General features: G+C 64.9%; 2 protein-coding genes across 4 annotated transcripts; one reads left to right on the top strand and one right to left on the bottom strand.

Moving 5' to 3' along the window:
• The first annotated feature begins 30 nt into the window (after nt 1-30).
• On the top strand, nt 31-15,260 carry ACAP3 (ArfGAP with coiled-coil, ankyrin repeat and PH domains 3). Of its 3 annotated transcripts, none has more exons than XM_032494885.1 (24): nt 31-559; nt 4,481-4,538; nt 5,190-5,309; nt 5,492-5,545; nt 6,723-6,781; nt 7,414-7,597; nt 8,059-8,103; nt 8,261-8,356; nt 8,437-8,511; nt 8,945-8,956; nt 9,539-9,651; nt 9,743-9,794; nt 10,035-10,135; nt 10,211-10,322; nt 10,561-10,769; nt 10,847-10,916; nt 11,032-11,126; nt 11,204-11,406; nt 11,604-11,708; nt 12,810-12,908; nt 12,994-13,214; nt 13,386-13,495; nt 13,585-13,695; nt 13,789-15,260. In XM_032494885.1, the coding sequence occupies exons 1-24, from the start codon at nt 513-515 to the stop codon at nt 13,934-13,936; spliced, it is 2,499 nt and encodes an 832-aa protein (XP_032350776.1). In that variant the 5' UTR covers nt 31-512; the 3' UTR covers nt 13,937-15,260. The 3 variants fall into 3 exon arrangements, with proteins under 3 accessions (XP_032350776.1, XP_032350775.1, XP_032350777.1); XM_032494884.1 differs by having other exon boundaries at nt 32-559; nt 11,601-11,708; XM_032494886.1 differs by lacking the exon at nt 8,945-8,956 and having other exon boundaries at nt 32-559; nt 11,601-11,708.
• Nucleotides 15,261-15,786: 526 nt separating this feature from the next.
• SCNN1D (sodium channel epithelial 1 subunit delta) lies at nt 15,787-21,726 on the bottom strand. The gene is given in 14 exon segments (XM_032494903.1): nt 15,787-16,538; nt 16,633-16,708; nt 16,837-16,889; nt 17,054-17,111; nt 17,184-17,262; nt 17,349-17,466; nt 17,674-17,772; nt 17,866-18,029; nt 18,103-18,191; nt 18,356-18,546; nt 18,650-18,769; nt 18,771-18,858; nt 19,434-19,780; nt 21,576-21,726. Coding segments are annotated over 14 exon segments (1,764 nt in total). The 5' UTR covers nt 21,612-21,726; the 3' UTR covers nt 15,787-16,292.
• Nucleotides 21,727-24,312: the final 2,586 nt, after the last annotated feature.

Here is a 24,312-nt window from a genome sequence, read left to right as displayed (position 1 = left end):
AAAGTGCCCGCCCAGGGGAGAGGCAGCCACAGCTCAGCGCAGACCTTCACGCTGCCGCGCCCACTCACTCGCCCGCAGCCTCCCACAGCGGTCCAGCTGAGCGCTTGTTGCCACCCCCCGGGTTGCCCAACGGCCGGATCGTCGGAGCGATCGCGGACCGACGGCCCTCGCGACTGTTGCTGGGCCCACCTACCCTGCCGATCCGCAGCCCAAAGGGGGCAGGACGTCGGGGCGTTTGGCGACGCTCCCCGGCTCTGACAGCGGGCGGCGAGCGCGGGCGGCGGACATTGGCGACGCTCCCTGGCAGTGACAGCGGGCGGCGCGCGAGGGCGGCGGACTTTGACGACGCTCCCCGGCGGTGACAGGCGGGGCGGGCCGGTGGCGCGGCGGCCTGGTTTCGGGGCGGGCGGGCGCCGAGCGCCGAGCGGGCGGGTGGACGGGCGGGCCGGCCGGGGATGCCGCTCAGGACTCCGCGGTCCTCGTGCCAGTGAGCTCCCCGCGCCGCCGCAGCCATGACGGTGGAGTTCGAGGAGTGCATCAAGGACTCGCCACGCTTCAGGTGCGCACCCGGGGCGCGGAGCGGCCCTTTGTGGTCGGCCAGGTCGCTGCCCCTCGGGGCAGCCTCGGCTGCCGGGGATGGGCGCGGGCAGGGTCGCCGGTGCCGCCTTTGTACCCGGCGCTGGGGCTGGCGGCGAGAGCAGGAGGACCCGCCTTGGACAAAGCCCGCAGCACAGCGCCCGGGCCTGAGAGCCCGGAACAAAAGATGCCCCTTGTGCTGGTCGTCTCGCGCGAAGGGTGCGCGCGTGGGGCGGGGCGGCCGCTGTCAGTGCCACCTCTCCGTGAGAGTGTCCACCCCGCTTTGTGTCTGCACCTTCGTGCTGGCCACCTGTACAGGGCTGAGACCTTGCCGGGCCCTGCAGTCTGGCTCTGGCCAGGGTCGTCAGGGTGCACAGGGCGTCTGCCCCTGGAATCTGTCTCGGTCCGCATGCCCAGAGCAGTCAAGAGGGACAGGCAGCTGGAGCTACGTCTAGGGTCTGGGGCAGCTGCTTGGCAGGGATGACCTAGGCGCCTGTAGGGGTGGGGGCTAGCTGAGCAGACTGGATTCGAGGTATTGGTGGAGATTCTGGGCTGTTCCCAGTCCTGGGTTTGTGCTTTTAGTCTTTCCTGGGAGTGCAGGCGTGCTTATCTGGGTGGACAAGTTCATGGTGTGTACATACGCTTTAACGGGGCACTTCTTGCGTGCCAGGTGCACATGCTTGTGTTCCAGTGCACATGTGTCAGTTCTGCCCCTCTGCGCCCTCCCTTGAGGTGCCAGACCCTGGGCATGAAATGTGTGGGTGATCTGCACCCCTGAATTGGCATGCTTGATGCAGGCGTGCAGACTAGTGGTAGGTGCACCACGCACGTGCACGTCATCTCTTGGTGTGGATACATATCCGTGGTGGGTGTTTATCACCCAAGTATGAGTGTAGGCACTAAACACACGTTAATCTGTTCATGTGTATCCAAGCATGGGGTACGTATCTGTGCGTGTGTGCACGTATCCATGAATACACGGTCTGTGTGAGCACTGTGCTACTGTGTGCAGGCACATTTGATTGCACAAACACATGTCTTCCCTGCTTCTGTGCACACTTTGCAAATGCATGTGTGTGTGCCGGGTCTCTGGGTATGTTAGCAAGAGGGCCTGTTGTGGGTGCCTGGCAGGTCTCAGCATCAGTACCCTTGTCCCTGAGACACTGGAGCCAGCCTCTTGCACAGCCACCTCACAAGGGGTCAGCAACAAAGATCTGGGAGGGCTGGATGAGGGGTTAGGGGGTCAGACCAGAGAGCAGCCCCAGGCCCTGGACAGAGGGCTGGTGGCCACCCTCCATGTTCTCCCATCTTCTGTTCCTCACTGAGTGAGAGGTGGGGTGAGCAACTCAGGCCTGATCCCATGTCTGGACCCATGATCCTGGGCCCCCACCCCTGCCCACTGTCCTCTAGAACCCAGCTGTGGGAGGAGGTGTAGCCAGGGTCTCAGCTGGGGGCCTGGTCCTGGCCCCTCGATCAGAAGCCCCGTGTTCCCCCTTCCCCTTGTGGAGGGGCCCAGGCCCACTTTGCCTGGTTGGATCCAGGCTGCCAGCACCCCATTCACCTCCAGGCCTTCCCTTCCAAACCAGCCTGCTGGTCTGTGGCACCTGCGGTGGGGCAGTGGGTGCAACCACTGCCTGGGGTTTGCCAGGCTTCCTTTGAAAGTGCCCAGCCAAGCCTGGGGATGGGGCCAAGGAGATTCCCCAGACCTTGGCCACAGAAGCTGCATGGGGGTGGGTTTTGGGTTTGGGCTGAAATTTAATGGGGCTTTGAGGCCCTTCTGGAGTCCCCCTGTCCACTCACCATTGGGTGCTACGCTGAGGATGTAACCTGGATTTCATGGCAGCTGGGAGGGGCAGGGAGGCCTAGGGTGGGGTTGGGTGGGAGAATGTGGTCCGCAATGTAGGGCCAAGTGGCCCCAACTCTGGGAAGGGGGACCCTGCCTATGCGCTCTTGACCTGGGGAGAGCCCCATAGCCGCAGGATGCAGGTGACAGGGTGGGGGGGATCCAGACTGTCAGACAGGCCTGAGGTGCCGCCTGGCCCTTGCTCTCAGTGCCCCCTCCCCTGGGTGGGGCTTCAGGAGCTGAGTCACGGCTCTGATGGGGGAGCAGATCTCATCCCCCTCCCCATCCTCCAAGCTACTGAGGAGACCCTAGAGGGCGGGAGAGGAGGCCTCGGTCTGTGGTCCGTGGGGATGGGGAGGGGAGAGCTGAGTGGTGTGGGCCCTCAGGACAGGGCCCTCTGCTGACTGCCCACCTTGCCCCCATGAGCACATCTGTCAGCATCCAATGCAGCCCCACCCTCACCAGCTCCCTGGGGACCTGGTGCCATCTCCCCAGAGGTGACAGCTCTTCACACAGCTGCCCAGGGCATCTGGGGTGGCTGGGACGCCAGGAGCTGTGTTTCCTTCTGCAGTACCCTGTCCTAAGTGGGTGGTGCTTCCATACCTAGGGACCCTCAGAGAGTTAGGGAGAGGCTACAGTGGTGGTCATGGTCCCTGAAGTCCGAGCCTCCTGAAGACCCTGTCACAATTGGCCAAACCTCAGGCCAGGGCATCCTGCTGGGGCATAGGCCACCACCAGTCCAAGCAAAAGTCCCCTCTGACCCCTCCCTGTTCTGGAACTCAGAGTCCCCTAGGCCCCTAGGAAAGGAATGGGGCTGCTCAGAGAGGAGGAGGTCCGGGGAAGCATCCATTCTCTCGGTGGCACTCTCCCCAGAGCCCCTAATTGAGGGCATGCTGGGCTACCCACCATGTGGGGGACTAGGTCCCTCCCCATAGGGAAACCCTGGAACACGCCCCTCCCCTTACAGTCAAGGGGGGGGGGGCAGCGAGAGCCGCTAGACAGACCTGGACAGCCTCCTCTCTGCTTGACTCACCCTAGACCTGGCCCTGGAGGCCTATCTCCATCCCCTGGCCTGAGCCCCACTGCCCCATTGTCCTTTGCCCCCAGGAGGCCAGATGGGCCCAGCTTGCCAGCTGAGTAGGTTGGGCGGGGTGCTGGGATACTGGCCCTATTTCCCTATTTCCTGTTCCCGGAGCATGGAGGGGGTTGGTCACGTGTGTGATCCATCTGCCTCTCGCTTTCCTTCCGGGATTCTCTGTCCAGTGGCTTCTCTGGTGATGTCATGCATTAACTCTTCCCTCCCCGGCAGCCCCATTGTCAGGCTGCCCCAGAGGGAGTGGGCTCCCTCAAGGTCTGAACCCCCTGCCTCCAGATAGACAGTGCCCATTTGGTATTTTGAGGTTGGGGGAGTCAACAGGAGGTGGAGCAGTCCCCTGCAGCTGGTCTGGGGTCTCACGGTGCCACAGAACAGACAGGCTTGCAGGCTCTGGCTGAGACAGGCCTGCCCCAGGGTCCACCTGTCCCAGGCTGGGGTGGGCTGCAGCAGGAGCTGAGGGATGGGGGCATCCAGTGGGGTCTGGGGTCAATTCTGAGACCTGAAGAGGTGCAGGGGCTGGAGGGGGTGACCAGTGAGGCTTGGTGCTGGCCCTGCATCTGCACCTCCACTGGGGCTGTGGCCCCTCCCTCTGTCCTAGGGGCTTGTCTGACCTCCCCCCAGCCCTGGGTTCCAGACCCCAAGTGGGAGCATCACAGCCACCTGGCTTCTTCTTGCCTAGGCTGGTGGTGGTCCTGGCAGATCTGGAGTCAGGGACCTGGGTCCTGTTCTGTGCCCTTCCCATCCCCACCCCACCCCAGGGCGGTGACTGCCTCTCCCAGACTCGTCCTGGTCTGTCTGAGGGACATGGAGGCAGGTGGGCCTACAAGAGCCAGTGGCCATCGGCAGAGCAGCCCCCTCCCACCACAGACCCCTTTGAGGAGGCGCGCAGGTAGATGAGGCCGGGCCTAAGTCCGTGGGGGAGGCCCTCTGCAGGTGAGTCTCCAGCTACCCTGTCCCTCTTGCAGGGCAACTATCGATGAGGTGGAGACAGACGTGGTTGAGATCGAGGCCAAACTGGACAAGGTAAGGGACGGGGGCCTGGGTGCACACCGAGGGTCCAGGGCTGTACTCCCTGTCCCCATGCCCAGCCCTGGCCCAGCTCACCCACAGCCACCAGTGTGGGTGTACGTGTGTGCAGGACGTGGGTCTGTCGCTGGCCCCAGCTGTGGTCTGCCATACCCATCCCAGGGTGCACCTGTCTCTGCTTGGGTCTCATCCTACCGAGCTGAGCAGGGGTGGGCTGTGGTGGGGACAGTGCCTCTGAGTGACTGGGTTAGGGGCCCAGGGCACAGACAAGGGAGGGAGGAGGGGCAGCACCCTTCAGCTGCCTTGCTGGCTGGTCCCACTGACCCCTGGCCCAGACCTCATGCCCACCCCAGCCCTGGGTTACCAGCTCGGGGTTTCCCCGTCCTGCTCTCACCCCCCACCCTGGAGCCAAGGCCTGGGCAGCCCAAAGCTGTCCTCCCGGCACCAAGTGGGCTCAGGAAGGCAGGCAGGCAGGCAGTGGGGCTCCCTCCCCTCCTGGGGCTGCTCAGGGCAGCTGTGTCCTGGGCACTGATGGGCCCTGAGCTGAGTTCCGGCTGTCTGTGGGTGGCCCCGCCTGAGTGGCCTGGCCTCTCAGTGGTGAGGGCTGGGGCTCACTGGTGGCGTGGGTGTCCCCTTTCCTGTCTGCAGCTGGTCAAACTGTGCAGTGGCATGATCGAGGCCGGCAAGGCCTACGTCACCACCAACAGGCTCTTCGTGAGTGGCGTCCGCGACCTGTCCCAGCAGTGCCAGGGCGACACTGTCATCTCGGTGAGGGGGCAGCTGACCTCTGACCTCTAGTCAGGGGCAGGCACGGGCAGGCAGCCCCCTGAGGGTGCCCGGGCCCTGGCAGGGCTGGGCTGCAGGGGCGGCTCTGTGGCCTATGGGCGGGAGGTGCCAGCCACTTGGGGGCATGGCTATCCCATCTGAGCCAGGGTCTCCCCTGCCCCCAGGAATGTCTGCAGAGGTTCGGAGACAGCCTGCAGGAGATGGTCAACTACCACATGGTAAGCCCTGGCCGGGGTGTGTGTGTGATGTGTGTGTGGGGGGGCCGGCTTCCTCATCCAGTCATCCCGTCCCAGGCAGCGCCTCTACAGGCTCCCTCATGCCCCGCCCAGCCTGGAAGGCTCCAGGCTGGCTCAGAGAGAGCTGAGCTGGCAGGGGCGGACTGTAGGGGAGACCACGGTCCCGCTCCTGCAGTCTGGGGCTGGGAGGCACGTTGCTCAGAAGCTGCTGTGTTCCAGGTGAGGGCCAGACAGCTGCTGGGGAGGCACCTGGATCCCCCCGGGGCTGAGGGCAGTGGGGTTTTGGGGTGAACGAGGCCTTAGAGGGTGACCCAGGGCCACCAGGCAGGGGTCACTGGCCAGGTGGTGGAAGCCTCTCCTGGGCGGACCCCACAGCTACTGGATGTTTCCCAACCTCTGCTCCCTGGCCTGGGTCTGGGTGACCTTGTGCCCCTCAGGGTCCCCCACATGGACACACAGGGCCGACTGAGGCACACTGTGGGTGGTCAGACTATGGCCTGGGAACCAGGGCCCCAGACTAAACAAGGGGCCCCCTCTCCCGCCAAGGAAGTTCAGAAATAAACCAGCACAAGACAGCTTGTCCTGTCCAATCTGTCTGTTTGTCTGTCTGCTCCTGGTTGGGGCCCAGCCCTCTCCCCACATGAAGGGGTCTGATTCTGGGTCCAGGCAATGCTGTGGAGAGACCTCTCCAGCCCCCCACAGCCACCCCACTCTGCTCCCCAGGTCAGACCCCTCAGGGGCTCTGGCTGTGTCTCCGTCCTTTCTATTTCAGGGCTGGTCCTCCTCAAGGTAGCCTCCCAAGACCAGGGCAGTGGGTGTCGCTTGGTGCCCTGTGTGTGTGCCTGCCTTGTCCAGGCTGGTATGGGGGCGCCAGAGGAGGGGGTCCATCTGGGGCAGCTTTGGCCTCTAGTCTGGCCGAGAGCCAGAAGCGGGGAGATATGCAGGTGATCACAGCTGTCACCCCTGGGCGCTGACCCCAGCCTGGGTTCTGCGCCTAGTACCCTGGACCCTGTGAGGCTGGTTCTGTGAGGGTGACCAGCTGGGGCCCAGTCAGGGCTGGGTGGGGCTTTCCCTGGTTCTCACCTGGGGGACAGGGACCTGGCCTCTGGGGTCATGAGGGGATGGACCCCTAACACCTCCACCCTCCCTTGTCCCCCAGATCCTGTTTGACCAGGCCCAGAGATCTGTGCGGCAACAGCTTCACAACTTTGTCAAAGAGTGAGTGGCCCTGCGGCCCTCAGGAGGCCTGGCCTCTCCCGGCCCTAGGAGGGGCAGTGGTGACACCCATGCTGGAAGTGGGGAACACACACAGCTGTGCTTGATCTGGGAGGGTCCAGGGCCCTGGGCCCAAGGCCTCCAGGTTCTGGGTGGGGGTCTCAGCAAGGACAAAGGCTAGGCTGAGGAAACAGTGCCTGGAGGGCAGGGCGAGAGTTCACCAAGCACAGAGGGCAGCCAGGAGGGCCTCAGGCAGGGAAGGGTGAGGCCAGGGACAGAAGGGTCAGGGTTGTGGTGGGAGGAAGTGGGGGCTTGGCAGGGGCCTGAGCTTAGCGCCTGTGTATGCAGTTGGGGACCCCTGAGTGGAGAGTCTGGAGTCCAGGGTGGGGCTGGGGGTCACCCCAGACTGGATCAGTCCTCGGAGTGAAGTGGGAGAGGGAAAGTGGGCCCCTCAATCGGGGAAGGGGCCTGGACAGGGAGGGGAGAGTGATGGTTGCAGGGGTTGGGGGCCTGGGGCTCAGAGAGGACAAGGGGGACTCTGGAGCCTGGGAGCAGAGAGGGAGCATTTCATGAAGATGGGAGACCCCACATGCACCCCACCTCAGACCCCTGACCTGACACCCTCTGGCCTCCAGGGACGTGCGGAAGTTCAAGGAGACCAAGAAGCAGTTTGACAAAGTTCGGGAGGACATGGAGCTGTCCCTGGTGAGGAACGCCCAGGCCCCGAGGCACCGGCCCCACGAAGTGGAGGAGGCCACAGGTGCCTTGACCCTCACCCGAAAGTGCTTCCGCCACCTGGCCCTAGACTACGTGCTCCAGGTCAGCTGCTGGGGTTGGGTGGGCGCTGCTTCTGTGTCCCTACACAGAAGGGGCTCCTGCGGCCTGAGAAAACCTGAGATGCTCTGTCTTGGGGAAGGACATGGTGAAGGGGGGGAGCTGATGCCCAAGCAAAGACCCAGAGTTGGGGACTGGCCAGGAGACAAGCCAGGGCTTTGGGCTTTGGGGGCGGAGGCCTTGAAGACCTTTCTGAGGTGGGGCTTGGAGGGACTTGGAGCAGGGGTGAGAAACCTTGGCTTTGCCTCTGGGGGGGACCCAATGTCCTGAACTGGAGAAGGACTTTGGAACCATGGGAGGATGGGACTGGCACCAGGGCAGGGAGCTGAAGTTGAGCTGAAGGTCTCCGGGAACCACTGGCCGCCTGAGTGGACTCTGCGGCAAGGTATGGCCCGTGGCCTACCTCGGCCCTGACACCCTTCACCTGTTCATTCCTCTCCTGGCAGATCAATGTCCTCCAGGCCAAGAAGAAGTTTGAGATTTTGGATTCTGTGAGTGCTGGGTGAGGGGGCAGGGCTTGGGGGGGTGCCCTTGAGTACAGGTGTGTGCTGCAGGTGTGCTGGGTGTGGGTGCACAGGTTTGGGATCTGTCCCCCCGCCCCACCTCTGCCACTAAGGGTGGGGCCTCACCTGTGCCTGCCACCCCCAGATGCTGTCCTTCATGCATGCCCAGTACAGCTTCTTCCAGCAGGGCTACAGCCTGCTGCACCAGCTGGACCCCTACATGAAAAAGCTGGCGGCTGAGGTGAGCCTGCGGGGAGGGGCACCCGGGCCAGGGCGTCAGGGGAAGGGGGTCCACTTCCCTCCCTGTGTCCCTCCTTGTAGCTGGACCAGCTGGTGATCGATTCAGCAGTGGAAAAGCGGGAGATGGAACGCAAGCACGCGGCCATCCAGCAGCGGGTGAGGCCCTACAAGCCAGAGGGCCACTGCCCCTCACCCATCTCCATCCGCTGACCTGGGAGGCCCGCCCCAGGATACAGGCTCCATCCATCCCCCAGGCCCGCCCATTCTGCAGGCTGACGCTGATCCTGTTTGGAACGGCAGTCAGAGGCCAGGGTCCTGATCCCTCAGGGGCCTCAGCACAGTGGAGCGGTCACTTAGAGGCCAGAGCCAGCCCCTTCAGCCCACAGACGCTGGGGCTGGAGCTGGGACGGGGTGTCCTCCTGGGGCCTCTGCTCACCTGTCAGACAGCTGTCCTGGCGCTGCCCAGGGCCGAGGGGCTGTGGGCGGGTGCTGCTATTTCAGAACCGAGCAGAGCCTGGCAGGGCGGGGGCAGGGCTTCACTCACTGGCTCTCTCCCCCTCCTCCTGCCCCCTCCTGCTCCCGCCCACAGACGCTGCTGCAGGTGAGTGGGCGTCCACCCTGAGGGGAGGGGAAACCAGGTGGGCGGGGCCTCTGTCCTCCCCGCCCCGCGGCGTTTCAGCACCAAGGACACCTCCGCCTGCCCTGCGATCGCCAGCGAGAGGCGAGAGGTGGCTGAGCTGGGACTGCGTTCCTTTCGGGAGCAGCTGCAGCTGTTTCTTCCTGCCCCCCCACCCCCGCCAGGAGAGCAGGTGGCTGGGCCTTCTCTCCCCCTGCCGGACACACAGGACAACACTCAGTGTCTCCCCAGCCTGCGTGAATGGAGCTCTGTCAGGCTGGCTGGAGCAGCCCAGCTGGCGACATGAATGGGGGACTCAGGATGGGGGAGGCAACTTCCTTCCTGATCCCACAGCCTGCTCTCTCTGCAAGGCTGGGAGTGGGGCTGGAGCTTTCGGCCCCCAGCTGTGATGTGTGACATCTGTCCCCACCCCACGGGGGGGCGGTTTGGGTCAGGAAGTGGCTGAAGAGACCCTCTCACCCTTGGTCTTGGGGGAGCCTGGGAGGGCAGCAGTGTCCTCACGGCAGGAGTGGGTGCTCACGGGGGACGGGCTCCAACCGCCCCCAGGACTTCTCTTACGATGACCCCAAAGTGGAGTTTGATGTGGATGCGCCCAGTGGTGTGGTGATGGAGGGCTACCTCTTCAAGAGGGCCAGCAACGCCTTCAAGACGTGGAACCGGTGAGGCAGGGCCTTTCCTCTGGGTGCGGGGCCACAGGGTGGATGAGAGGGCCGCCCCACCTGACCTCTCCTGGCCCATCCGCCCACCCAGGCGCTGGTTCTCCATCCAGAACAGCCAGCTGGTCTACCAGAAGAAGCTCAAGGTGCGCTGGGCCTGGGTCAGCAGCAGCTGGGCCTCCCCACCTTGACCTGGGGTGGGTGGCTGGTAGTGGGGGGTCACAGGGCTGAGGACACTGATGGACACCAAAGCCTGAGTGGTCAGGGGACAGAGACCACTTAAGCCTCAGCCGGTTTGTATCTCTAAAGCAGAAGAACAAGCGGGTGGTCAGTGCAGGGCCAGGGCTGCGTGCTGAGTGCCAGGGTCACAGTGGTGCCGCCCACAGGACGTGCTGACTGTGGTGGTGGACGACCTCCGGCTGTGCTCCGTGAAGCCCTGTGAGGACATCGAACGGAGGTTCTGCTTTGAGGTCGTGTCGCCCACCAAGTGAGGAGGCCCAACCCAGGGCAGGGGTACGGAGGGAGCCACCGCCTGCCTGGCCTGACGGTCCCCTCCCTCCAGGAGCTGCATGCTGCAGGCCGACTCAGAGAAGCTGCGGCAAGCCTGGGTTCAGGCTGTGCAAGCCAGCATTGCGTCAGCCTACCGGGAAAGCCCGGACAGCTGCTACAGTGAGGTGGGCCCTCCCAGCACCTTGCGCATGTGTGCACGCCCATGTGCCACAGGGAGACAGCTCCTGCCGCCTGCATGCAGGCTGCATGTGCATTGAGTGTGTGCATGTGTGCATGTGCAGGTTCGCACCTCAGGGGCCCTAGCTTGTGTCGGCACCTGTGTCTGGGGAGGGAGAGAGGCCCCGCTGGGGAACCCGGGGTTGGGGCTCCCTGAGGGCTGAGTGGTACTCGCCCTGCCCCCAGAGGCTGGACCGCGCAGCATCCCCATCAACGAGCAGCATTGACTCTGCCCCTGACTCTCGGGAACGCAGCGTCAAGGGTGAGAGTGTGCTGCAGCGGGTGCAGAGCGTGGCTGGCAACAGCCAGTGTGGTGACTGCGGCCAGCCGGACCCACGCTGGGCCAGCATCAACCTGGGCGTGCTGCTCTGCATCGAGTGCTCAGGCATCCACAGGTGGGCCCACTGGGCAGTTGGGCTGGGGCGTGGGGGTGGAGCCACGCCCTGACTCACCCCTGCCCCTCACCATCCAGGAGCCTGGGTGTCCACTGCTCCAAGGTGCGGTCCCTGACTCTGGACTCATGGGAGCCAGAGCTGCTGAAGGTGTGTGGGGTGCCATCGCAGGCCGCCAGACCACAAGTGGGGGGGGGCGGGGGTGCAAGCTTGCAGGGGGGGCGGCTGTGAGTTGGGCTGATGTCTAGTGCAACCCCTCTGGCAGCTGATGTGTGAGCTTGGAAACAGCACCATGAACCAGATCTACGAGGCCCAGTGTGAGGGGCCGGGCAGCAGGAAGCCCACAGCCAGCAGCCCCAGGTGAGGTGGTGGGCAGCCTGGACAGGGCTGGGGCGGCCCAGCCCGTGAGCTCAGCCTCACGTCTGCCCCTGGTCCAGGCAGGACAAAGAGGCCTGGATCAAGGATAAATACGTGGAAAAGAGGTTCGTGCGGAGGCCACCCTCAGCACCAGCCCGGGAGGCCCCTCGGCGCTGGCGAGCGCAGAAGTGTCAGCGCCACCACAGCTCCCCCCGTGTCCCCACCACCCGCCGCAAAGTCCGGATGGAGCCCGTCCTGCCTTCTGTGGCTGCTCTGTGCTCAGGTGGGAGGGGGCTTGTGGGTGTGCCCCAGCTCACAGACCTGGCAGGGCTGGGGAGAGGGCTTCAGCGGCGGGTGGGCCACCAGACCCTGGACCCCTGGGAGGCCCAGGTGGGTGGTCAGGAGGAAGGGAGGCAGGGCTCACTGGTGCTCTGGAGCTCTGCCCACCCCCAGCATGGCCTGGTTCCCGCCCTGCAGCAGGCTCTGTGGAGCCCAGGTTCCGCAGAGACTCCCTCTTCTGCCCAGATGAGCTGGACTCCCTCTTCTCCTACTTCGATGCAGGGGCTGCTGCGGCCGGTCCACGCAGTAAGTCCTCTGCTGCCCACTCCTAGCTCAGCCAGGGCAGCAGAGTGGGGGCCAGGCATGGCTTGTCCAGAGGGTGGATGAGTGATGGACAGCTGTGGCCACTTACTCAGAGACTGGGAGGACAGGCGTCCTTGCAGGAGGGAGTGGTCTGGGGATGGGGAGGGTTCAGGGGAGTCAATCAGGGCTAAGGGGTGGTCTTGAAGAGCTGGGGGTGACTTGGCCACTGACTTGGAGCCTGGGGCCATGACCTTCAAGAGTGATGTGTGTGCATGTGCTTGTGCTGTGTGCACACAGGAGTTTGCACATGAGGGCGTGAGGGCACAAGCGGGTATACATGTGAGTGCATGTGCATATGGGTGCATATGCAGGGGGTGTGCATGTGCACGTGTGTGCTGAGGGCCCCATGTGTCCGCAAGTGCCTGTGGGGGCCGGACAGCTGTGTGCTGGACCAGCTCCCGAGAGACAGTTGTGTGCATCTTGGAGTTGGGGGCCGATGCTCCAAGTCAGGGCCCTCCCCCCATGGCTGCCTGTTAGCGTTCTTCAGCAGCCACTGGCAGGGGCACACAGGGAGCCTTCCTGGGCAGTGTGGGCAGAAGGCATACTCTGGGGCCAACGACTGGAAGGGCTGATGGGGGTGGCAGGGGTGCCCTCGTGCAGCAGAGGGCGCTGCCTCACCATCCCTAAGCCTGGGGCTCTCCTGGGAGGGCTGCCCTTGGGCCAGCTGGGCCAGCGTTTGCTCACTGCTTCTTGGGGCCATGTCTGGGGCTTGGCAAAGACCCCATCTCTGGGCAATGACCTTCCAGTATGCACTGGTCACAAACAGATCTGCCCAAGGCTGTGATTCAGCCCAGCCACACTGATAGGGCTGACCTGTGAGAGGGTGGGCTTCCTCTTGGGACTGTGCTCCTGGAGGGGGTGACCATGGGCTCCTTTGAGCTGTTACTTGATTTTCTCCGCTTTCCCCCCAACCCTGGGTAGAGCTCCTGTCTGCCCCCTAGTTGGGGCTGATCCTGCCCGTGATGGGTGGGGTTCCAGCCTGCCCCTAGGGGTCTGGGAGGAGTCAGAAACGCTCAGCACCTCCTCTACCTGCGGGCCCTGCAGGTCTGAGCAGCGACAGTGGCTTAGGGGGCAGCTCCGACGGCAGCTCTGATGTCTTGGCCTTCGGCGTGGGCCCTGTGGTGGACAGCGTCACTGAGGAGGGTGAGTGCGTGCCTCCCCTGCCCCGGCCCCGCCCATCCCCTACTCCGGGCTGCGTCACCGCCCCTGACGGATCCCCTCCCCGCAGAGGGTGCAGAGTCGGAGGAGTCCAGCGGTGAGGCTGACGGAGAGGCGGAGGCCTGGGGCCTGGCAGACGTGCGCGAGCTGCACCCCGGGCTATTGGCGCACCGTGCGGCCCGCACCAGCGACCTCCCTGCGCTGGCCGCGGCGCTAGCGTTCGGGGCCGAGGTCAACTGGGCTGACGCTCAGAACGAGGGCAAGACGCCTCTGGTGCAGGCCGTGCTAGGGGTAGGTGGGCACCGGTCTGCACCAGGTTTCCTCAGTGTCTTTGCGGCGCGCACGCAAGGGCCCTGGTCCTCTGCTGAGGATGGTGCTTGGTCCCGTCTGGGGTGCCCAGGGCGGCGTTGGGGGTGCAGGGGCCCTGCGAGGGACCAGTCTGAACCACCCCCGGCTTCCCAGGGTTCCTTGATCATTTGTGAATTTCTCCTGCAAAACGGAGCGGACGTGAACCAAAGAGATAGCCGGGGCAGGGCGCCGCTGCACCACGCCACGCTCCTTGGCCGCACTGGGTGAGTCGTGGGCGCCCCGCTCCCTGCGGGCCCGGGCTGCCCGCCAGTGCTGCCCTGGGCCCGTCCTGACCTGTCCCTTCCGCCCTCAGCCAGGTCTGCCTGTTCTTGAAGCGTGGGGCGGACCAGCACGCGTTGGACCATGAGCAGCAGGACCCGCTGAGCATCGCAGTGCAGGAGGCCAACGCAGACATTGTCACACTGTGAGCGCATGCAGGGGCACGCGGGGGCGGGTGGGGGTAGTGCAACGGGGGAGGGGCGGGGAGGCGAGAGCTCCTAACACTGCCCTCCTCCAGGCTCCGTCTGGCTCGCATGGCTGAGGAGATGCGTGAGGCTGAGGCGCCCCCAGGGCAGCCAGGCTCCTTGGCGGGCAGCAGTCCCACTGAGCTCCAGTACCGCAGGTGCATCCAGGAGTTCATCAGCCTCCACCTGGACGAGAGCTAGGGCGGGCCGGGCCAGGCAGCGGCGGGACCCCCGCCCGACCCCCACCTGCCCTGCCGGGCTGCAGCCTGGCAGGCGCCGACCATGGGCCCATTTCCAGAGAGCCCCGACCCTGGGGTGCTCCTGGGGCCCCTGCACCTGCTCTGCCCTCCTTGGAGCTGCCCCGACCCCCAGGATGGGGAGGGAGGCAGAAAGGACCCAAGCACTGAGTCTTCTGAAGTTCCACGTTCCCCCAGGAGATGCTGCATCATCTGGTGCCCCTCACCCCACCCAGGGACCCTGTGTCTTCAAGTGCCCCTTCTCAGGGGGCCTCGGTTGCTCATGTCACAAACCACCCTCAAGGCCCCATGCCACTTTGTGCCCCAGTCTGCCCTCAGGGCCTGTGTCACCTCGTCCCCCTACTTCACTGCCCCAGAACACTGACCTGCTAGCTGGGTCCCTCCTACACCCCCAGCCCCTCCACTAGGCCCTGGGGCTGGCGGCTGGCCACCAGCACCCTTTGAGGGCAGAAGGGGCATCCCATCCAGGGAATCAACCCGTGTACCTCACTTAGTGACCCCAGCATCCAGGCTGGGCTTCTTGGGTGCTTGCGGGAGGGGGTCCTCTGGCCTGGGACCTCTACCCTGGCTGGGCGGGGGCATCCCAAGGCCACGTGGCTGGCCACGCAGGCCCTTGGGCCGGCAGCCCCACCCATCCCTGCCTCCTCTAGAGGCACTTGTCCCAGAGCTGGTGACAGGGGCATGGCTCTTCCCACCCCTGCATCCAACGTTCTTTGTCACGGACTGAGTGGGTTTTCTACAAGGACCTCATTCTCACTTTGTCTTGTGTCTTTTCTCTGTGGACTCCAGGACCAGCTTGACCCCCTAGCTCTGCCTGCTGCTGGGGGGAGGCCCCTGCAGCTCGGCCCTGTCCCTCGCCAGCCCTGCCCTCCCCTGGCTGGGCCCACAGGTCCTCGCTCACCCCCCAGGGCCCTCTGATGCCTTCCGCATTCCCCTTCCCTGGAGCCCTGGGGCAGTGGCTGGGCCTCTCCCCAGCCTGGGCCCTTGGCCAGGCCAAGGCCAGTTGGCTGGTCACTATGCAAAGGCTGCCCAGGGAGGCTCCATGGGCAGCAAGGTGGGTGCTGACTGGGCCCCCAACTCCCTCACCTGCTGGCTGTGACCCCTAAAGAGCAGAATTAACTCCTTCCTCTCTCCCTGCTTGAGCTCTGCCCTCACCTCCCACCCTACTGCCTGCATCAAGGCCTTTGCCTGGGCCTTGGCTGGTGGGATCCGCCTCCGCTCCCGATCACAGTTAATAAATGGCCGCTTGCACCCGCTGCCTTGGCTCACCCGCCTCACTCTGCTCTGTCTCATCTGGAGAGGGGGTGTCTCTGGGTCCCCCGCTGTCCCCAAGGGGTGGCCCTGAGTGGGGCAGCACCAGTGGTACCCCCAAAAGGATGCAGTAAATGAGAACCTGATGATCTCTCCAGGGCCCTGACAGAGACCTGGGCTCCTCTGATTAAAACCAGCTCCTGATAACCCCAACTCCCATTCCCAGTCCCTCTGCCCTTCCCTGGGACGGATGCCAACCGGCAAGGCTGGCCTGGGCCTGGGCAAGCCCTGGCCCCCGTCCTCCTGTCCCCCCGCTCCCGCAGCCTCTGTGGCTCCAAAGATGTGGAGGTGCAGCCCAATGTTTTCAGCTCACTCAGGGAAGTGCTGGGGTGGCAGGCACACACTCTAGCCACCAGGTGGAAGTGTCCTGACTTCTGCTGTGAAGCAGCCCAAGGCCACTGAGTGCCTGGGCCTGGCCTAGCCCTTCCTCCCACGGCCCTGAGCTGAGGGCGGCTCTGTCTGATGCCTGCACACACCTGCACATAGGTGTAAACTGGTGTATTGACGCACTCAGAGACACATAGACGTACGCCACTGACACTAAACACAGACGCACTCCCATGTGGAGGTATACCCGCCCCCACACGTGTACACACTCATGCACGTGGGTAGATATTCCATCACACCTGAGACATGGAATTCCAGAGTGGTGGGGACACTGCCCTCCCGGCCCCGGCCCTCCAGTGAGGCCACCACTGGGCAGATTAGTGGGGCCAGTGAGGGGCCCCATGTACTGGGTGCCCAGGTGCCTGCCTGCTCTAGTGTTGCTGCTTCCTGGGCCCTGGGTTTGGCTTGACTGGCCAGGGAGGGCCCTGTGGGGCTGCACCGGCCCATACTGGCCAGCCAGGAGAGCCCACTGACGCCACAGTCCCTAGGATCAGACCGGGCTCAGGCTGGCTCCAGTGTCAGGTGTCTCTGGGACCCACCCCTGGCCTAGCTCTTCAGCTGACACTCCTGCCAGAGCCCTGGCAACGTTGTCGGAGATGAGGTCAGCCAGGGCACTGGACGTCTGATGTGCCCCCAGCCACAGGGCAACTGGCTGGCCTCTGGCTTGGCGTGGGCGCCCTCGTGGCTGCCCTGGGCTGGCGCTGAGCCGCGTGGAGCCGGCGGCAGCACAGCAGGAAGGTGAGGGCCGCGGCGTCCAGCAGGAGCTCCAGCACCTCCAGGACCGAGAGGACGGAGGAGCCGAACCACAGGCTCCAGAGGCTGCCCATGGCCGAAAGCAGCCGCGGCACCTGCGGGTGTCGGCGGGTGTCAGCGGGCCGTGAGCTGGGCGCCCGGGGTGGGGGCCCTGCTCCCTCCTCTGCCCTGGGGCCCTGGCTGGCTCACCGAGTAAATGGGCGTCTCGTCCACTGTGCGGTAGTTGAGCTCCTGGTAGAGGATATTCACCTTGGCAAGGTTGCTCCTGGAGCAGGACAGAGACGAGGGAGGGGCTGGGCCCTGGACTGACGCTGGGCCTCCTCAGGGAACTGAGGGACGAGGACGGCAGGGGGCAGGGCCCAGACATGAACTCTGGAGGACGGGTGCACCCACCTGGGGCTTGGGCTCCTGTGGCCTGGCTTGCCCAGCACGGACAGGGTCCAATCCTGCACACGGAAGGCTCTCTGGGGCCACTGTTCCTCCCAGCCCCAGGCACAGCGGGGCGGGGTGAGGGCAGCACCGTGGGGACACGGGCCCGTCTAGGGAGAGCTCTCTGCCCGTGAGGCCCACCTGCTGGCCCGCCCCTCACCCCACCCCTTCAGGGACTCACGGCTGACTTGGAGGAAGGCCACCTGGAGGTCCCTGCAGAAAGCCTGAACAAAGACTCCCTGGGAGAGACAGACCTCGTCACAGCCCTGCGCGGCGCCTGGGCCATGCCCGACCCAACACCCACTGCTCACCTGCAAGGCCTGGGGCAGCGGGCGGCGCAGGGAAGCTGGTGGGTCCCCAGGTCCCTGTAGAGGCGGTAGAAGCAGTGACCTGGGGAGAGGGTCACAGGTGAACCTGTTAGGAGCCACCCAGAGGTGGTGCGGGGGCGCCAGTGGAGGGGCAGGGCGAGGGCTCACCCCAGGCCGGGTGCCGCAGGTAGCTGCAGTACTCAGCCCCCGCAGGCAGGGGGTAGAAGTAGTAGCCGCAGGAGCAGGTCTGCACCATCAGCTGCTGGAAGCAGGAGACCAGGCAGGCCTGGGGGGACAGCAGGGGACTGGCGCTGGGAGTCCTGGAGCGGCCATCCCTCTCCCAGGGTGCCTGCTGCCTGCCCTCCCCCAGCCCCTACCTCCCTGAGCTCTACTTCCCCTGATTCCTGACCTCCTTGCCCTGGCCTCCCCCACCCTCACCCCCACCCCCTCCCTGGGCCCCCTCCCGGGCCTCCCCCCACCAGCCCAGGCTCACCTGCATGGTGTAGGAGGCGTTGTACAGCAGCGGCACGTCCACGCCTTCGGTGCTGTCGGTGCATCGCCCGTAGGGGCTCCCGAGCCAGTGCACCTCGTCCTGGGGGGAGGGGTACTTCAGTCCTGCCATGCTACCCTCAAGGCCCCAGGGCTGGGCATGGAGGTCGGGAGCCTGGAGGCTGGGGCAGCCTACCTCTCGGATGCCAATGGTGGTCTCCGTCCCTGGCCGGACGCTGAAGCTTCGGTGCTCCAGGAAGGGGGTGTGGTCACGCTTGTGGATCATGACTTTGACGCCAGCCTCCGTGGACAGCAGAGGGAGGTGGTCCTGCTGCTCAGTCCTGAGGACCAGGCTGATCCCTGGGGGAGGCCCAGGGTGAGGCCATACTGGCCTGGACACCCCCACCCATACCCGGCCTGGGCCGGCACTCACCATGGGTGATGCCCGGGCACTGTGTGGCCCAGATGCCATCGAAGGTGTAGCAACTGCCGTAGGTGGGGTGGTGGGATGTCTGGAAGTGCCTGGAACGAGCGGCCACGCTCAGGCCAGCACACCCCCTTGACCCCTCACCCTGCTGCTTGCAGCCCCAAAGGACCACCACCTGCCTTATTTCTGGAGGGAGCTGTTTGGCCACAGACCGCTGGGTGGGGCCGAGGGGAGCGGCCAGCCGCCAGCCTGCACTCACCGGGCCTGGCAGTCCTGGCCGTCGTAAAGGCAGGAGAAGATGAAGTGGCTGCCAAGGCTGCGGTGATGGTCCTCGTGGGCAGGGGGCAGCAGGGCCAGGATGTTCACATAGTGGAAGCGGTACCACTCGCGGGCAGCTGTCACGCCTGAGGAGTAGGCCCGATGGATGCAGTCACCGCCAGAGCTGTTACACTGCGGGGTGTGGGTCAGTGTGGAGGCAGCCTGCCCCCGAACCCCACAGAGAGCCCCAGAGGGCGATGGCATGCCGGGCCCCCTCCAGGGCCAGGACACTCACCAGTCTGAAGCCCACTCTGTTCTGGCCGCCCAGGGGGCTTAGCTTCTGTAGGCGGACCGCGCGGTCCAGCTGGAAGTGGGGCTCGGGGCCCAGGTCCTTGGCTGCCAGGGCGTCCCTGGGTCTTGCTGACGCTGACCCCATACAGGGAGTAGATGTTTTCCTGGGCGAAGTCGTCCAGCGCCTGCAGATGGCGGCGGGCTGGGCGCGGCCTGGGCGCAGGGTGAGGGAGGGGGCCAGCAGAGTCAGAGCCAGCCCCCAAGGGCCCTGCCGTAGCCACAGGCACTGACGCTGAAGGGCATCGAACAGGACAGCAGCCCCCCCACCACCACCCCGCCGTCCTCTGGAGCCCGGAAGGGAGCTCTGAATCGGGAGCCAGGGCTGCAGAGGGAAGTCAGACCCCCAGCCTGGCCTGGCCCCCCACCTGGTGACCCCACCACCCTCTGGTGTGTTCACAGCCCCTCCCTGTCTTTGTTCCTGCTGCCTCCTCACCTGGAATGTGGCCCTGCTCCCTTCTCCAGGGCACCCGTGATCAAAGTCCAGCTCCAGGCTGCCCTCCCGGAGAGCACCCCCACCTCTCCTCCCCCTCCCTAGGTTGGCCAGTGCCTGGGTGTCACTGCAGGGTGGCACTGGTCACACCAAGCTTCAGCTGGCTCCACCTGCCCATTAGCTCCGCCCCAGGGCAATGGAGCGGGGCAGGCCACCCATGATGGGGGCTTCATGAGCCAGCAGGGCTCCCACTGCGACCGCATGTGGGGAGATGCCCCAGGCTGGCCCCAGCCCTCACCGGTGTGGGTTCATGTCACACAGAGTGACCGACGGGAAGAGCTTCCGCTCCGAGTGCACGGACACGGTCATGATGACTGGGTAGCGCCAATACTGCTCGAAGAGGAGCCCAAACTGCCAGTAGAGCATGCCCAGGGTGCCCACGAGCAGCAGCCCCCAGGACACCGTCTTGAGGCGGTTCTGGCTGGAGCAGATGAGGCGGACAGAGCCGTGGATGGTGGTGTTGGTGCAGAAGAAGGTGACCAGCTCCCTGAAGGAGGCATGGAGCTCCACCAGCCTCTCCCCACACTCCACCTTGGGCTTCCGGGTCCCAGGCCCCCCACCAGCTGCTGGGGCCCTGGCTCCAGCCTGTGTCAGAGAAGCGAGCCTCAGCAGGGCTTCAGCTGCCCGGCCAGACTCCCTCCCCAACAGGTCTCCCCACCCCGGCCCCTCGGACCTCCCTTCTCTGTCCCTGGGACTCCCGGTCAGTCGCGTCCCTCAGCCCCAGGGGCTCGGCCCAGCCTGTGGATGCTCAAAGGAGGACTGTCAGCAGCTTGTCTATGCTACAACTGCCCCTGCAGCCATCCCCCGGTGACACCTGGCAGGGCACTAGGTGGCTTCCTCAGGCACGTCCTATCACAGCCAGAGCTGAGCCTGGGCGGTAGGGTCAGGGACAGCAGGGGACATGGCATCTGGGCTGCACCTGGCCTCATTTACAGGAGGCTTGAGGCTGGGTGGGTCTCTGCTGCCGTCCAACAAAGGAGAAGAGGGCCTCTGTGCAGGGGCAACCAGGTAACCTGCTTGGGGTGGGCCTGGAGCCCCATGTTGGGAGCTGACTTGACGATGGCCTCCACCAGCCCTCAGCAGCCAGCACAGCCACACTTGACCAGGACTGATGGGGCCGGGCAGGTCTGGCCACATCTGGGCCGAGGGTCGGGGGTCAGAGCTGAGTGCTGCTCGTCACCGTGGGCCCAGGCTGGGGGCACTGTCCACTGAGCTAAGCCCCCAGGGACACTCCATTTGTGGGCCTTGGGCAGAGGCTGGTGGGCCAGACAGTGGTGGGGACCTGAAGGACCGAGGGGAGTGGACCCAAGGTCTGCCTAGCTCTCAGTGCTCCCCTGGAGGCTCCAGCGTCCCAGGACCCAGATGCCCCAGCCCACAACGGGGACATGGAGCCCTGACCAGGTCAGGCCTACTGGCCCGGTACACGTGCTGAGTCACTGCCTGGGTTTCCCGTGGACTTTCCATACTGCCCCCATCTTGGTCTGAATCTTTAGGCCTTCGTGCACCTGGGTGCCATCTCCTGGGCTCCAGCCCGCTCTGGCCACCCATTTGGACCTGAGCTGGCACCTGAGGAGGGGGCTGAACCAGGAAGCATCTGCTGTACCTCGGCCAGCACCTGCTGGCCCCGTAATCCCCAGTGGGCTGCTTCCCTGAGCTCTGGGATCAGATGTGTTGTAGCAAGCCAGGCAGCTGCATGGGGCCCCAGCTATGAGGTGGTGGTGGATCAGCCTTGGCCTCAGGTTTGGGGAGGCAGCCCGGCCAGGAGACCTGCTGGCATGGCGGCCGGTGGTGGGTCCCGCGTGGCCCAGGGCAGCGCCTGCACCTGTGTCCCATGATCATACCGAGCCCTCACAGGTAAGGCAGGACCTGCAGCCATGGGATTCAGGTGAGGCAAAAGGGACTCCAGAAGGTTCTTTTTGACTCCAGTAACCACATTTCTCTTCCCCGAGACTCACACAACAGACCAGGCCCCTCCCACCCCAGTGGGGGCTGCCAGGGCAGGAGGAGGGAGGCTCTGGAGGGCTTCCTTAGATGGGGCGGGGCCCAGACACTGGGGCAACACACTGGGGCGAGCGCGGGCACCGCAGGTCCCAGATGCCTCGGCCGCGGCAGCAGCCGAGTGCACGGCCCCTTCAGCCAGCACACACGTGCACACACATGCGTGTGCACACACTCCTCTCCCACACAGCAAGCCCTTTGTCAGTTCAGTGGGGCTGCATGGTGAGAGGCGTGTACAGAAGCACTGCCCTCGCCCTGCGTGTGCGTAGGTTCCAGCTGCCATGAGGAGCGCAGGCCCTCCACTTTGGCTGGGGAGACCCGGGCGATGGCCCGCCTGGCTGCTCTGGCCAGGGCTGGGGAGCCCACCTCAGGGACCCGGTACCTCGAGGCAGCAGCCTCCCTGTGCAGGCGCCTCCATCCTCCTGCTGTGGGCGGCCGGGATGGTGGCAGGGCGGTGGCGGCTCTAGCTGTGAGAAATCGGGCTGTGGCCCGACCCTGGCCAGGCAGCCTCCTATGAATAACAGGCTGGGCGTGGGGAGAGGCAGCAGGGAGGGGCCCAGCTGGGGGCAGCCACACCTGCTTTGGTCCCGGAAAGCGAAGCCTTCGGGGGCCAGGAGGGAGTCCTCCCCACCCCACACCTCCACCTTGCGAACCTTTCTTGCCCAATTCCTGGGAGCCAGGTCTGGAGCCCTGACCCTGGCTGGGCATGAGGAGCTTGGGGTCTCTGGAGGGGAAAGGAGTACCTGTGTTGGGCTGAGAGCTGCCTGGATGTCCCGTCTGCCCTCCCCTGAGCAGACTCCACTGGCTCCCACGGCTACTCCTGCTCCAGCAGACCCCACAGGCCCTGATCCTCCCCTCCCTGCCCATTCTCCTACCACGCCTGCGAGGGGTGCCTGCTCGCCACCACCTGCCTGGCTCTGACCACTGGCGTTGGTGGCTAAGGGTTGCTGGGCAGGGGCCTCCATTCCCAGGACACAGGTGCCCCTCAGGACCAGCACCTAGCCCTGAGACAGGCGCTGATGGTGGTGACAAGCTGGGCCCTGGTGAGGAGACAGCACCTGTGATGTGCCAGCAGACGCGAAGACCACAGGGCACCCACAAAGACGGCACAGCACATGCTCAGAACACATACCAGAGTCAAAACTGCACCATCTCTGAGGCTGAAACCCTCAGCCCAAGTGTGGTTGTGTGAGGCCAGATGGTGTGCTGAAGGCAGGACAGCCCCTAGCCCCACTGGCCCCACTGGGGGACCCAACATGGCCCTAGGATGACCCAGAGACTTTGCCATCCCAAATGACCAGGCCCCCAGTCTGGTCCCAGGTTTGAGGGGTCACCTTCCCAGGCAGGCTCTGGGTTCCTGACACCCCACCTCAGATCAGTGCTGAGGACCTGGGCTGGGATAAGGAAGGGAGCCCTACCCCACTAGGCCCTTCTGGTGGGGCCTTGGCTCTGAGGAGGTGTGAGGTCACCGGCCTCGTGGCTTTGGAAGGAGGAAGATGGCCAGTGGGGACACCTGGGAGAGGGAAGTCAGGCTTGGGGCAGAGCTGAACCTGGACTCATCTGGGTGTGGGTGTGAATCACAGCTTTGTCACTTACCTGCTGTGCGATGCCCAAGTTACTCAACCTCTCTGTGCCCATTTCCTCAAGTACAAAGTGGAGCTGAGTTTCCCCTTCGTGCTCAAGGCTCAGAGATGATACCAACTGATGTCACTGGTGCGAAGACGTCCCCCCTGGGCCAGCATCAAAGCCCCCAGACTCACACAGGCCTGGGGTGTCTTAGGCCCACTGTCCCTGAGCGATTTTCCTTCAGAGGGGGTGGGCCAGGTTACTGAGGGGTAGGGGGCACGCTGCCCTGGGGGAAGCCTCTTAACAGAAGAGGCAAGTCTTTAGAACTGGAGTCACCTGTGTCTCCCAGAGTCAGAAAGGCTGTTAAGATGAGCCGCGGGAGCCTAGGTCTAGCCAGAGGGTCCTGGCCAGCCAAGGGCAGCTTGCAGGCAGCAGGAGCCTGGTCTTCCTGTGTTGGAGTGACCCTGGCCAGGGCCCGGAAGGGCTGCGATGTGTCATGCCCCGTGAGGCTTGAGGCACATCCAGGCAGGAGGCAGAAACCCACTTCCCTCCTCCTGAGGAGGCCGCCCCAGAGCACGGGACGGAGGGCACAGAGACTGCGTCCAGGGGCAGCAAGGCCGGCAACCACCACCCTCTTCCTGGTGAGGCCCCCGGAGGAGCAGGAGATGCAGGCTGGGGCAGGACAGGGCGTCCCCAGCTCCAGACATGACATGGGCCCGTGGGGCCACTCCGTGATGGCTGTGTGTTGAAAGGATTAGAGAAGGGACAGGCAGAGGGCCCTGCATCCCTGCCCTCTCCCCAGAAGGATGGCTGGCCCCAGCCCTGAGGACAGCTGAGTACAGCCCTGCTGGGCCTAGGGTACTGAGGCCTCCCCTTCCAGGCCAGGGCTGCCCTGCAGACTGTGGGCACCTGGCGTTTTGTGGGACCCGGGCTCAGCTTCCTCACTTGTAGGTATTTCCGTCCTCGGGGGCAGCTCAGAGTTGGCCCTGGGGGGATTCCAGCACAACCTTGGGGGTGAAGTCTGAGCCCAGGGACTCTGTGTGTGCCCGGGTAGGCTGGGGTCATCCTCCCTGGGCCTGGGGTTGGTCCACCTGGAGTGCCTCCTGCAGGCAGGTAAGAGCCCTCAGTGGTACAACTGCAGTGTTGTACCATCCGCGCCCCCTAGGCACTGACCGCAGGGCCTCCTGTCACCACGGAGGGGCTCCTCCAGGTACCAGCAGCTGCGGCGGGCATGGTGGGGGCTCAGGGTCTGGCCACGTGTCTGCCTCCCACCTGTGCTCGAATCCCCTGACACCTTGGGGTGGCCTCCCTTACACAACTCTCCATGGGCTGAATAAAAGCAGCTGGGCCTGCCCTGCCTGGGGGTGGCAGCACCCTGGAGGAGGCAGAGGAGGGAAGGGGGTGCTAAGAACTTTCTGAGTGCAGCAGCAGGAGGTGGGTCTGGGGACTGCCAGCCTCCCCAGAAGGAAGGAGGGCCAGGGCCAGGTAACACTGCAGGCTGGATTCCCACAGGCTGACTCACCTGGTGGTGGACTGATGGACAATGGGCACTC

Source organism: Camelus ferus, chromosome 13 (assembly GCF_009834535.1).
Source record: "Camelus ferus isolate YT-003-E chromosome 13, BCGSAC_Cfer_1.0, whole genome shotgun sequence".
NCBI lineage: Eukaryota > Metazoa > Chordata > Mammalia > Artiodactyla > Camelidae > Camelus > Camelus ferus.
Note: the sequence above shows the minus strand (reverse complement) of the source record. Positions and strands in the feature narration are given on the sequence as shown.